The following is a 14,474-nucleotide window of genomic DNA, read 5'->3' as shown; positions in this document are numbered from 1 at the left end:
CTTTTTGCATATAAACACACACATACAGACATACATAGATAAAGTGAGCAACAGAGCAGAAGGCAGCCAAGCAACGCGACATAAATGACATAATATAATAAAGCAACAAGGGCGACACAAAAAATTTGCTTAGACAGGCAACTCCATAAGAGTCCTGTGGCACCTTCCCTCCCCTTCCGCCATCATTTCTTCCTCTCTCTCGTACATGTCGCGTTGCGTTTTTGTTGTTGCCTTCTTAACAAATTGCTTTTGTGCAAATTTTGTCACATCTCCGGCGAAAAAAACACACACACATACACCAACAAACCCCACGCTCACACTTACACTCACACGCTCGACAGAGTTCTCAAAAATTTATATAGCATACTTTGCTGCGCCCTTGTTTAACTTCATTAGTGCACATTTCTCCTTTTTTTGTCTCTTTTTTTTTTTTTTTGTTGTTATTTGGCCATCTTTGAACTCTTGAGCATTTGGTATATAAGTACCACATTCGTTTTTCTTTCTGGCATCTCTCAAAGTCTATTTTGGCAACCGTTTGACCGGATAATCAGAGTAGAGAACTTTGTAATGGGAAAATGAGCTTTGATTTGCTTAAGGAAACTGCCACAGCACAGCAAAGAGGATAAAAGATATGACAATTTTGATTTTGTTTGAGTTTTTTGGATTACAGTGGGCACAGTGTCATATTAAGTAGTTTACAACGATTTGAGTCGTTTCGCTTCAAAATATAAGTTCCCCAAGGTGCTTGCTGTTCGGAAGTCTGGTAACGTTAAGTCTATATATATTGTATTCAGTTTACAGTTTTGTTATAAAAAACTACTGACTTTGTGTATTAACTCTTTGAGTCGACGCTTTGATTTGCCATTTGTATATGGTTTCATGTATATGAAATGTTTCAAGTCTATGGTTCATTAGTTGCTCAAAGGAGGTGGCTTAAACCAAGCATGACTTGCCACGTTTTCCTTTTGGCCGTCATAAATTTTAAATAAATAGATTTGTCATAAAATAAGAAAGAGCCACAAGACAACCCCACTGTATAAGCAGTTTCCTTCCACATACACATGTCCCTTCTCTCCACCATGTGAGACAACACCAACAAAAGGATAAAAAGCTATTTACATTTTGCATTTTGCAACAAGGACACATGGGCTGAGAGTAGAAATGATGGTAATAGTGGCCACTGCAAAGGCAATTTATCATAAATATTTGTCAAGAAACTGCAGCAAACTTATTTTACGCTCGACTAGCAAAGGAAGACAAGAAGACAGACACAAAAAAAAAAAAAAAAAAAAAAGAAAAACCACATGAGAGGTTGGAGGATTTTATGGGGGGAAATAACTTAATTTTTATTCTATCTTAACTTAACTGCCTAGACATATTGCCATATTAGCCAAATGGCTAAAAACACGCCCAAAACTAAATGCATGGGCAGAGAGAAAGTATTTCGCTGGGCATGCTCATGGCGGGCTATTTCAATGATCTTATGGGTGGCCTGTAGCCATTGCTTGACCACTGAAGCTTCCGATGCCACAAAAGAATACTCCTCCCGCTTGCCACCTGGCAGAGTGATAACGCTGCCGCCTCCATTGCTTTTATCCTTCTCCAGCTGCTGCAGATGACTTTGTTTGATCAGCAAATTGATAATCTTATTGGCATTAGAGGTGGGAGCGTCCAGAGGTCGCTGTAATTCCACATGCTCCCAATTGTAATGATGGCGATAGGTTAAACGTTTCTTGCGCACTTCCGCACAGACAAGACTACGATCGAAGAGAAAGACTTTTGAACGATATTTCTTTTTTGTAGGAAAATGTTGGGCATCGAATTCTGTTGATCGTCGAAAGTTGCCCTGCTGCAGTAAATCGAACTGAAATAATGGGAGAAAAATGCATGAGAATCGCATTTAATCGACATTTTCCGTTTCCCTTCCTTACCTCATTTAGCTCATCGATATTGGGTATCTCCTCGGCCTGATTGACCACATCCAGAGCACGACGCATACGTGTCTCCAACTTACAAACGGCAGTCAGCACGGGCTTGCAGCTGATGCCACTTTTATAGAATTCCTGGAGGATACGTAAAAAAAAAAAAAACATATTCACTTGACTGCATCGAGAGCCTTAATGTTAGTTGAAGTTACCGATATGAATTGCTGCAATAGCAAAGGATAACGGGTCAGTCTTTGTATGGGCTGCACTAGAAAACTGTCAATGCCCAGTTTGTCTTTTATTAATGTTTGATAATTCTGAAAGAAAATTATGTATTTTAAAATATTTTTAAATATATTTTTGATTTCTATTACTTACCAACAGAAACTCTCTGTTCTCTTGACGCAGCTGCATTGATGACTTTTTGCCCATCGTAAATGTTACATAGCAATAGAAATGATTTTTCTAAAACGAAACAAAAACATATTCTTTAAAAACAATATAGAAATTTCATTTATTAAATAACCATTTTATATTTAGATACTTCAACTTCATTATTTATTTATCGTCTAATTACAAAAACAGTTAAGGATTGAAAGGAAAGACTTAACATTTATTTTTAAAAACTAGGAATTGAAATACCGATATTTTTGTATCCTTATCAGGGGTTCTATAAACTTAGTCAGTACATAAATACTTGTTTTTATTAGTTTCCTTTATAAAAGCAAATGAATTTCCTGGTTTCAAGAATTTTGGTGACCCCGACGACATGTTTTTATGGAGCGTTCTTCAAAATTTGTTTAATATAAATAGTTAAAATACAAATTCTTCTGATGAGTCCACCTAAATCGTTTTAAAGTTTTTTTTTTTTGTGACCCCAACGTAAAATTGATCATTTAGGTGACCCCGACGACTTTTTATAAAAAACAATCTAATATGAAATTAATAAGGACAATTCAATTCAATCAACAATTGATTCAACTAACCAGAAATGTTACAAACAGTTTGTAAAAACTAATATTCCCTAATATTTTCCCCTGTGAATGTATACAGGGTGCTATTATGACAAACCTCTTGTCTAAGCATTACCCATTTCAATTTCAATTTGCGGTCTCGGTTTTTTCGGGTTCCTTTTCATTTCTCTTTGTCAGTCTCTCTTTTTGCATAATAAGCATCAGTCTTTGCTATATTTATATATATACATATATAAGTATTTAGACTATATAGTATGTCTGCTTGTAGGTGCTCCCTCTGTCTGCTAGCGAAATCATAATTTTTTGAGTATTTAAGTCACGTAGTTAACTAAAAAACAGTGTAGAAAAAAGACGAGAAAAAAAGTGAAGGCGACCATGCGAACTGTATGAACCTTCGGGCAAAAGCTGCAGCATGGAAAATTTGGAATTCCTGTCGGTTGTCGCTTTATTTTGTCTGTGTGCCAAAGCAAATGCAAATGCAAATTTCATCTACCGCAAACAGTGGATTGTGAGATAGAGAAAACGACTACGAATAACTAGTCCAAACGTGCAAAATATTTTCATATAAAAGAAAATTCATTAAAATCAAAACTCACTTGATGTGATAATCACAATTATGAGTTATAGTTTCTACACATACATACACACATACATATGTACAGATATTATCATTTATTGAAATCTGCATATTCATTTGCATTTACCATTTCCATTTCTGATTTATCTGTTTGACGAAAGCATTCAAATATTTGTCTAAAAGGTGACAAACTATTTTGTTAGTCTCATATTCATACCTACAAAAAATTGTATACATTCTGTTGAATAATTGAGTCATTTGTTGTAATTTTTTTATGCAAATTAACTAGAAGAGAGAAACATTTGTTATAATGAAATGAAGTGAAAATATATATTTTTTTAAAGGGGCTTCTTTTTTTCTCCCCCCTTGATCAGCCACTTCATTCTTTATCTGTATTATTTGCTATAAATAGGATGTATCTATGTTATGTGTATTACATTTTAATCTGAGATAAATATCTAGGTAGGGCTTATATGATGTAGGTAGAAAATTTTACGTGTTAAGGTTTGCAATTGCCAAAGATCCTATAAAAAACAACTTATTATTCTGTTAAGTATATTTTGTGAATTCATATAATGAAATCTAAAGGCTATGACCTAGTTAAAGCCATAAAAAATGGAATCTTCTTCTTCAAAAAAAAAAAAAACATTTATTTAACATAGAAAATTTGATTTGGCTTCGACTTTGTGTGTTGGGAACCAATTTTTATATATAGTTATAGTAATGCAATTGAAGAGCCTTTGATGTTTGTATCTAGATTGTCTTTGAAGGTGGAAAAGGTTTTAAATCGACAAAAAAAGTCGTATATTTTGAACACTTATATAGGTAATGCAATGCAATACCAAAATTTATTAAATGCCTTAAAAAAACTTCTTTGGTTAGCTTAAAATTGTTGGGTCCTGGTAGACTTTTTGTAGAAATGCCCTTATACATATGACTACTGTAAGCTTAAGAATCAAGTATCTAAGGTTTACTTCTCACACAATTATAATCACAAATGTTATTTTTTTAATTCATTGTGTTATATGTACACTGGCCAGATTATATTATAAAGATAATATTCCAATCTACTTATGTCAACAATCTATGAATCATGTATATAAACATTTATTAATCTCTTTCTTAGAAGGTATAACTGGCTGCTAAGGCTTTTGGATTTTAGCCTCTAATACATTAACAATTGATCCTGCTGATCAATCCTGTCATCCTGTAATTAGTAGAAGAAAATTATTCCACCCACAAGTAGAGAAGAGTCAAAAACCTTTATCAATTCTATTTATGAATTAAGTTGTCTAAGTTGTCTGATCTAAAACCTTGAAATATAGAGCAAAGCTTTTATATTTACTCAAGTGTGTGCAGTTTTATTTACTTTATTATATTTATAATATTGTGCATTACTATTTACACAATTCTTCAAGGTTGAAGGCAGGTAAAAAGGGTCTGAAAATTGTTTAATGTTTACGAAAAAGTTCAATTGAAAATCTTTTAATGGTGTTACTCAATAGTTTTAATTTTCATTTGTTTATAATTTTTTAATAATAATAAACTATCACAGTTGCTGTTTAGTTTCATTTTTGAATATAAATAGAAATGTTCATAGAAAATAGTCTCTAATCTGTCAAGATTGATGGTTTTCCCTGATTAGTTGTTGGTTATATTGCTTAGTACTCATGAACTATATATACGATCTTAGATTTATTAGTCAAAACAAATAAAAACAAAAGATTATATTGATGCATTATATTTTGCAATGAATGTTATCTGATTAGAATTTGACTCACATGTAAATCAATTAAATAACCTTGCTCATGGCAAGTGAATTATTTGTATACTATAATTATATTTACACTTTTGTTGATAACTAATCCACATTAAGAGTAAACTCACATTCAATTGATTCCCCAGACAGAACTATGAGTGTTTTAATTGGTTTTTATTTTGTTAATTCCATTTAATTTGTGAGAATTGAACAAAATCTAGACATGTTCTCTCACACAGTTAGACTCATTGGCGGCGACCGAGCACCATTTAAAGTATGTTTTATACCGATATATGGATATATGGCAAGATTTATGACCAAACAAAGTCTCAAGTGCCAAAATAGACGAAGAATTTTTAATCGATTTTAATTTTTCAACTACTAGTTGAAGAGGAAATCCATCTTCATACTATTTTGCCAAAGATTTGTTTATACTAAAGTCTTGCCAAAATAATGTGTATAAACACAAACATATTTTCGAACATTTTTATGATAAATTTAGCAAATCATTTGCGTTTGCCTACACGATGAATCATTTGAATTCGCACTGGCACTCGACAGAACCCAAAAAATAAAAGAATACAAAATATAAAGAAAGATACATAAATCAGTTTAGGAGGCTTTAGCATGTTTGCTAGGCATTAAGTAAGAGATTTGCAGGGGTCTTGTGGCAGGAATGTTACCTGCTTCTTCTCGGGCCAAGAGGACCAGTTAAATTTTCGGAGAATTTCAATATGACATAAGAAATGAACATGAGAATGAGGCCAGACAAGACAGACCAATATTGGTTTGCCGTTAAAGAGTGTCACCCTGTGTTGGTTGTGTATAGTTTTTATCTTGAACTCATTTTTTTGTTTGTAAAATTTGTAAGAATTTATCTACATTTCATAGAATAAACAATTGTTTTCTTCTCTTATAATTGTTGTTGTGAAATTATTGAAATGACTGATAATATTTTTCATTGCAAAGGTTATAAAAAGTCATTCAGGGTAAGGGTAACATGGTAATTTATTGAATTAAACAGAGATAATGAAACTTTTGTTCCCAAGGAATGTTCATTTTGTTAAAACAAAAGGGAAAAACTGATAATTCCTATTTTCCGGTAATAAAAAGTATTGGTTTTTCTATAAATTTCTTAAGAAAAAGTTAATTTCATTTCGTCCTACATCAACATGATCAGATTAGATTTCTTATAAAGAATTAATTCTGAAGTTATAATCAAATTTTGAAATACGATATATGATTTGATAGGATTCGATTTTTTAGAGCGAAGCATGACAAACTTCTGTTTGAATAAGAATAACTAAATGTATTCGAATCTTTCCAAATTCTTTATAACCTTTTAATTTTTTATGGAAAAAAAACTATTCAAATTAAAGAGTTTCTTTAAAGAGAGGACAAAGAAAATTAAAATTCATTTTTTACAGCTTCAAAGTTCACGTAATTTTTGTACTTGAAAATACAAAGATATTTTTCTGATATATCATATTTAATTAATTCAATTAATAGATAAATTTATAGATATGTAACCAATAAATATTGTGTAAAAATTTCGTGAAGATTCATTAAATTTTGTTCGAAATATAAGCTTTTTATTTTTTTTTTACTATCACTTTGTCCTCAAATACCGTGCGCACCCTGTACATAGTTACTTAATAAATCTAAACGAGTCAATACTTCTTAGCATTAAAAAATCGTTTTCCAATAAGTACAAAATTTATATTTTAACATTTAAACATACAAGTTTTACATACAAAAAGTGGCCTTAGGGTGAACAACTTTGGTATTAACCCTCGCTTATATGTATGTCTCGGAATATCAATTTAAATTGATCATTTCACTGTCAACACTCGTACACACTCACTCTTTGGCTGATTGAAGGCATTGTGTCCGCCATGTGCCACATGTGAGGCAATAGAAAATCTTCAAGAATAATCTACACACACACACACACACACACACAACATGTGTAAGTGTGTGTGTGACTTTATGTAGAAATTTGTTGAGTACTTGTTCATCATCCATTAGATACATTTTGTCAGATTGAGGCTGCTTGGTCAGTGATTTTGTGTGTTGTGTTTGGTGTACCATATACACACACTTACACACACACAGACACATTGAGAAATATGTATATGTATTTCAGTATTGTCATGTTAACTGGCTAAAAACCAAACCCCCGGAGAAAATTACCGATGACGTCAGCAGTTGAAATGCCGGCAAATGTTTGCTTTAGATATTTCATACATTTTATAACAAATTGTCGTTAGCAATTGGCGCCGTGTCGACTTTTGTTATTATGGGACTTTTTTTTTCTATATGTATGTACTTTGTGTTGGTTAATCTTATCATGGGACTTAACTGCGACTTCATCATTATGGCATTATGTGTTAATTGTAGCTCATTTTGAAACGGGCAAAGTTTTTGTTAATTTATATACATTATATAGTGGACCCTGCGTCTGCTAAAGATAATTCCTTTAAATATACAATATTCGATACATTTCGAGCATATTAATGACACCAAAAGAATCGTGACACAATTGTCAACAGGTGTGAAAGACATTGGAAAATAATTGAAAAACACAAAACAACTAAAAACAAATCGAAATGTTGCTTCTTGGAATTGATTTATTGAGTCGTTGACAAGTGTTGAGCTTTATGTAATTTAAAATTCAATTCACTTGCATGTGGCTTTTATTTAAATTTTATATTTCCATTTTTTTGCACAAAGTGCCAACGAAACTCATTAGGCAAAATTAAAAAAAAAGTCGAGAAAAAAGAAGCATGAATACGTTAAATTGTAAAACAAAAAAAAAAAAAACCTCTATAATGCCAATTAAGATGCCACTACGAAATACCCTGTACTTTTATGGAAATTAAGTATATTTGTTATGGTTTTTCATGACTAATTCAATGGAATATTATATGGGAAAATGACATCAGTCAGTGACTATTTTTGATTAGTTCCTAAGCTAACTTTACTATTAAGTAAGTCAGATTAACTCTAATTATAATATAACAAATTTCAGCTCTTACATATATCTCAAAAGTTTCTCAAGTCAAATCTAAATTCCTTAATTTAAAAAGAGTAAGCAGTTATTTGTCTAGTTTTCACTGTTAAACACACAAATTGGTTTATTAAATAAATCATTTAGAAATTGAAAATTAATCACATGAAAATATTTAAAATTTAATTTTGAAGAACAGACTTTAATTTGTTGCTCTTTCTAAGTCTCTTCTAATTTATGACTAATTCTTTACTAACATCCTTAAAACTAAACGAATTTTCGTTGGAATAAACTTTTTTCAGTTAAGTAAACTTTAAACCTTAAAAGAATATATTTTGGCATCACAATAACTATAAATTAAAGTATACTGCGAACTTGGGAAAAAAAATTAATCACCTAAAACATTTTGTACAAGTAAATATACCCTCTTAACCTGCAGGGTATAATAAGCTCTCAGGTGTCAGTTAAGTAGAAAAAAGTATAAAATGAAGAAAACAAAAAAACTACAACAACAATAATATTGTTAACCAGCAAAAAGCAAATATTTGAATTTTTAATTTCAAGCCTAGAAACGCAAATGAACTTCAGTCAAAAACTAAAAAACAAAAACCGAAATGGAAAACAAATGTTGGAAACAAATGAATATTGATGGATTGGCTCCACTCAGATGTCGGAACCTGTCTTACGGCTACTTTGCCTCTCATTCTAAGAGACTTCACACTTCTTGGGAGTGTTTGGGCCCAACCCACACCCTTTGGCTACAAACTAATGGGCGAAATACTCACTTCAAAGTGTGCGGCAAACTCATCAAAAAGGCCTTTCAGATCTCTCTGATTCCGCATCATGAGTGGCAATATCTCTTGTTCGTGCAATTTCAAGATTTCCGATATGTTGCTCAAGAGCTGCTGCTGTCGTTGCTGTCCGCGCAGATTGTCGGGCAAGTCTTCTTCCTCTTGCAATTTATAGCCATAGTTCTCTAAGCCCTTCTTTAAATTGTTGACATAATTCACTTCGGTTTGCAGCAGTTCTTCGATAATGAAACTGATTTTCTTTGATGCATGTATCTCGGTCTGATCGCAGGGAAAGAGATTCTCTAGCGATATTGTATCCTCATCTTCATGGCTATAATTGAAGGCGAGTAATGTGAAATCAATTAGCAACTGAGTGTGAAGGATTCATTGTGGCAGGACAGTGTACTTGGGGGACAAAAAAGTGGAGGGTACTTACTACTCATCGCAGAATGTATCAAAACTGAGCGTGTGTGTAAGGAAACCATTGTGTGTGCTATATGTGGGTGTTGTTGTTGTTGTTGTTGCTGTTGCTGCCGTGGCTGCTGGTGGTGTGGTTGTTGTGGATGTATTGATGGAATTCAATGAGATGCCACTGTAAAAATCACATACATCACAATACAAAAAATAAGACAAGGGTAGACAATAAGCAAAATGATTTACATATATGTATAGATAAATGTATAAACAGATAATATTTACCCTGATGAGGTATTACTTAATTTTAATAGAAAACAAAATAAGCCAATCCCATCTCTTTAAAACAAATACTAATTGTAATTTTCTTGGAATAAAAAAGCCAGCTACTTTCCAAGAAAATGTTTGCTTCTTCTCTTTGAAATCCAACTCCACTATCTATTTGTAATAGATAATCAATTCCTTTGAAATGTGTGTAATTACTTAGGGTATTTGAAATCTAATGAAGTAGATAATATATACATATTTGATTACATTTTGCTTCACTAAAACATATATTTTATACTTTATACTTTGCGCTTGACGTTCTCTTAACTTTATGCTTAAAATGTTATGTTTATAGCCCTAAAGTAGTTAGTTATTTAATTTACTTCATTTCACCCATAATTCCCCTACTATTGAAAACTAAACTTTCAAGTTTGACTAGCTATCTTATACTCTTTAAGATTCTATTTGATCTGAAAAGCCTTTAAATCTTATTTAAAAAGGGATGTAACATTTTATGCATTGAAACCAAAAGGAATGAATTTTGTAGCTAAATCTGTAGATTTTGCAGGATGTTTCTTAATTTCTATGGATAAGTCAAATAGCGAAAACTTTAGTTTCATAAGCATTACATCTATTATTTTGTCACTCCTTGATATCAATTAATGGATGCTAATTCGTTGGGCCGTAAGATTCAAGAAACACCAAGGCTTAATATCTATTAAAATTAGATTTAATAAAACTTAAATCCCCTTTATGTATCTTAAATCTACAAACTCTTCGTATAATCGTATATTCTATAATATAAATAACGAAACGAAATATTTATTACTTCAACAAGTAGATGAGTAAAAACGATATCTACTTTTTTATATCAATTGTTGCACTTGAATTTTTTAAGTATTTGAGTACATAAAGCTTATAGATTCAATTGTCTCAATTGGAATAAACTTTAAAAAGTTGCTTATACAATTTTTCAGGTTAGCCAAATGGAAGAAGTAGGTTCATTTTATGAAAAACTAAATATTTAATATTATAACACTTAAGGAGAAAATTTCTGAAGATATGCAACCTTTTTCTGATTTCCTGATCACATATATCTCTTGAATTGAATATGATCACTTCAGATAATCAATTTCGACTATTTCTAAAGTCATGTTTATAAACAATACATAACAATAATGACTTTTGAATCATTTTGAAATGAACACAAGGAAAAATAAAGGAACTTGGGGTTGTTGTTTCTAAACCTTAAAGTTTCCAAGTACGTCCGTTTTGGGAAATCCCTAAATTCACCATTTCGAAGCCATTAATTCATAAAGTTTTAATAGCTTTTTAAACCACATTTCCAAGAAAAACTATATATTCTAAAAATAACAGCAAACAATCATCGTAACCATATTTATATAAAAAAACCTTATCTTATCACGTATACGCCACAGTGGAATTGTAATGTAAGCAGTGTGAATGGTCAAGAAAATTAAATAGTTTCTTGTTTCTCGTTTGATTTCTTTTCCTTTTCACATAAACAACATGAAGATAAATGATGAACACAGTTGTCTTATAATGGAAAATTGTAAAAGCACGTTTTCAACAAATGAAACCAAGAATAGGAAAACAACTGGACAACTAACCTATCACTATCCAAGATACTTGTCTGTTTCTCCAATTTGCCATTTGTTGGTGAAGTTGGTGTTGAGGTGGTGACTTCTGTGTTATCCGTTGGGGAGAAGTCTAATTCTTTTTGTTTCAGCACTAAATCAATATTCTTGTTATCAACTTCATCGTTTAATATGTTCAAATAAATGTTTAAGACTTGCACAAACAGAATGCACAAAAATGTCACGAGGACAGGTATCACATCGAACCAATTAAGGTTAAACATTTTATTTCGATTATTATATAGACGGTATTTCTTTCTCTTTAAATAATTTCGTTGTTTCGCTTTTGAGTGGCCATTAAACGGCTAATCTTTGGCGTTTTATGACTTCTCATTCAAACACACACAAATAATCATGGTCACAAGCGACACGTTAGGCCCGATCCCCATCAGCAATCGATCCGCTTAACCAGACAAATGAAACTCAACTAAAGAGAACGTTTTCAGGGTTTACTTTGCGAATATTGAAAGCTTTTTTTGTTTGCTGCTTCCCCTCAGAAAAGCTTGTGAGATCGTTTGAACTGTCTCTTTTTCTGTTGGTTTCTCTCCCTCTCATTGTCTGTCTGTCTGCCACTCAGCCACGCTTCAGCTAATTGTTTATAAACAAATAAACAAAAATCAAACAACAAAAAAAAAAAAAAAAAAATCCATTGGCTCAACAAAAAGTTTTGGTTTTTGACGAAACTATGAAAATATTTCAATGTCCAGCAATTTGGATGGAATTCATAAGGCAGTGGAACACTTTTGCTTTCAGATCAATTTGTTTATGGCTTTTGGTTTATATTTATAGCATTTGTTGGATAATAACTGTAATTATTGTACATTTGATTTGCATATTGCCTTGACCCTTGTATTGTGTTTTTAGTTTTTTTGTGAGAATTAGTCTACGTTTTGCATGAAGTCAGAATTGAGAATGTCAAAAGCCACTGAATATTGCCTAAATGTGACATAGGAGCTCTAAAATGTCAGATGTAATGAAATCTGGCAAGAAATATAAATTTATAGTTTTCTATATAGATATAAATTGGTTGTATGCCATAAGGTGATTATTTCAGTCGTTAATCGATCAACAATCAATATAAATATTGAGTATCATAAGATACAATTCGTGGTGATCAGGGTAAATACTTAGTCTTTCGATTAAAAAAAGCCTACAACTTGTTCTTCAGCTTCTTGAAACGATTGATTTGAAAGGAATTAATGATTGGCATTTTCCCTTTCTGAAACCATATAAACTCCTAAGGATCTTGATGTCTGTCGTGTCCGACGTGGAGTTTGAATCTTTGAATTTTCTTAATTGAGAGTTTCGGGACAAGAATACAACGAAGAGATAATAAAGATCGATAGATAATAGCTTCAAAGCTTAAACTGTAGAATGCATTATCATGTCATATCTCTGAAAGCTTCTCTCTCAGTTTCTACCTCATTTCGACCTGCACCACCTGCCTTACCATCTCTTTAAACAAGAATTAACAATAACCCGTAACCGGTAATTTGCGTATCATTGAAAATGATCAAGCGAAAAGTCAACTAAATAAATAATTGTGTTGATGATCTCACGAAGATCACTCGGAAATGAACAATAAATAGAATTACTCAAATCCCACCCCGAAAAAAACAAAACAAAACAAACTACAAATGTGACAAATAAATGAATTGAATTTCATTTGTTTTTTTTTTCGCCTTATATATAGATTATTTAAATGTACAGTTGATTTTCATTACATATATACAACTGGGCACCACACACTCCTCCACACTCGCCCCCAACCAATTAACGTTCTAAGAAATTCCAACTATAATAACAAGCTGTTTGTTTGATTACTTTAGGGTAAAGGCTTTGGAATACCCTGTATACGGTAAGGAAACTTTATTAACTAGCCCAAAGGTTTTTTTTCCATTAAGTGTTATCGCTAAGATTAATTAGTTTGCTTTTAAATTTGATTGGATTTACGAATTGTTGAATTTAATTAAAGTAAATTCAGAAAATAAGACGATTTGTCAATAATTGATATTGGTAAAGGATCATAGATTTAGATCGTGTTCTCAAACTATATCTAAAGATCCAATTTGTATAAAACTATTGCAGTTTAAATTTAGGGATAATAGCTTGAGTCCTGTTTAAAGTTTAGTCTGTCTTAGGAATGTTAATTATGTTAAGTTAAAAGGTATTTAAACTTAGATTGATTATATTTCCATAAATAATATACTCACTTACAGGGTGCTTTCTCTCTCTCTCATTAGCCAAGATTATCACGTCATTAATATACCCCATGACGACTGGTCTAAAAAAAATCACATATTTCTGTGCGATTGATGAGCAGCAAACATTTTGCATAAATTAATACGAGTATAAAGAGTCAACAATTAATATATGTAGCTATATATATATATATATATATATATACCCATACAACTGAATGTCTGCATGCATCTACATACATAAGTATACAAGTATATTTATTTATATGCGCCAATTGTTTATTTTTATACATTTTTCTGAGTGATGTCACGCGAGTCATTTGAAGTGGCAATACAAAACAAGTTTATACGCTATGACAGCTTATAGATCCAAGAGGGGAAATTGCGATGAAGTGGTAACCAATGATGTCTGTATGTATGCCTGTTTGTCTGTCCGTCATGCTTCTTCTCATGACAACGCCAAATAATGGCGTGCGACCTTTCGTTGCTGATAAATTCATTTGTTTTGACGCCTTTGAAGCGTGTGAATGTCTCTGCTTGATTTTTCCAAAAAAAAAAAAAAAAATGATAATGAAGAAAAATTTCATAGAAATATATTTCATTTCATTTTACATTTAATGACCCAAAAGTATGCTTTACATTTGCATTAAATAATTGTGCTTTCTATTAGTGTTGATAAGTCAACTATTACGGAAAATTTGACAAACTTTTAACTACCCCATTCTTCTCTTCCTTTTTAGGCTATTTATAATTATTTTTCAAGTAGTTGATTATTGTTTTTACCTTTAATAGTATACCAAAACTATCTGACATTGCTGGTATATACTATATAAAACTCATTAAAGCGTAATATTTGTGCAAAATATTTGCAATAATTACTTTTGTATATAGTTTTCTA

General features: G+C 31.6%; 1 protein-coding gene across 3 annotated transcripts; it reads right to left on the bottom strand.

Annotated features, from left to right (window-relative positions):
- Positions 1-1,326: 1,326 nt before the first annotated feature.
- On the bottom strand, positions 1,327-11,786 carry LOC137576665 (rho guanine nucleotide exchange factor 25). Of its 3 annotated transcripts, XM_068289902.1 has the most exons (7): positions 11,349-11,786; positions 9,473-9,628; positions 9,031-9,367; positions 2,304-2,390; positions 2,138-2,242; positions 1,932-2,063; positions 1,327-1,864 (listed from the first exon to the last, which is right to left on the bottom strand). In XM_068289902.1, the coding sequence occupies exons 1-7, from the start codon at positions 11,597-11,599 to the stop codon at positions 1,370-1,372; spliced, it is 1,563 nt and encodes a 520-aa protein (XP_068146003.1). In that variant the 5' UTR covers positions 11,600-11,786; the 3' UTR covers positions 1,327-1,369. The 3 variants fall into 3 exon arrangements, with proteins under 3 accessions (XP_068146003.1, XP_068146004.1, XP_068146005.1); XM_068289903.1 differs by lacking the exon at positions 9,473-9,628; XM_068289904.1 differs by lacking the exon at positions 1,327-1,864 and having other exon boundaries at positions 2,029-2,075; positions 2,140-2,242.
- Positions 11,787-14,474: the final 2,688 nt, after the last annotated feature.

Source organism: Drosophila tropicalis, unplaced genomic scaffold (genome assembly GCF_018151085.1).
Source record: "Drosophila tropicalis isolate 14030-0801.00 unplaced genomic scaffold, ASM1815108v1 contig_593, whole genome shotgun sequence".
NCBI lineage: Eukaryota > Metazoa > Arthropoda > Insecta > Diptera > Drosophilidae > Drosophila > Drosophila tropicalis.
This window is presented reverse-complemented; position numbering and strand designations above follow the sequence as displayed.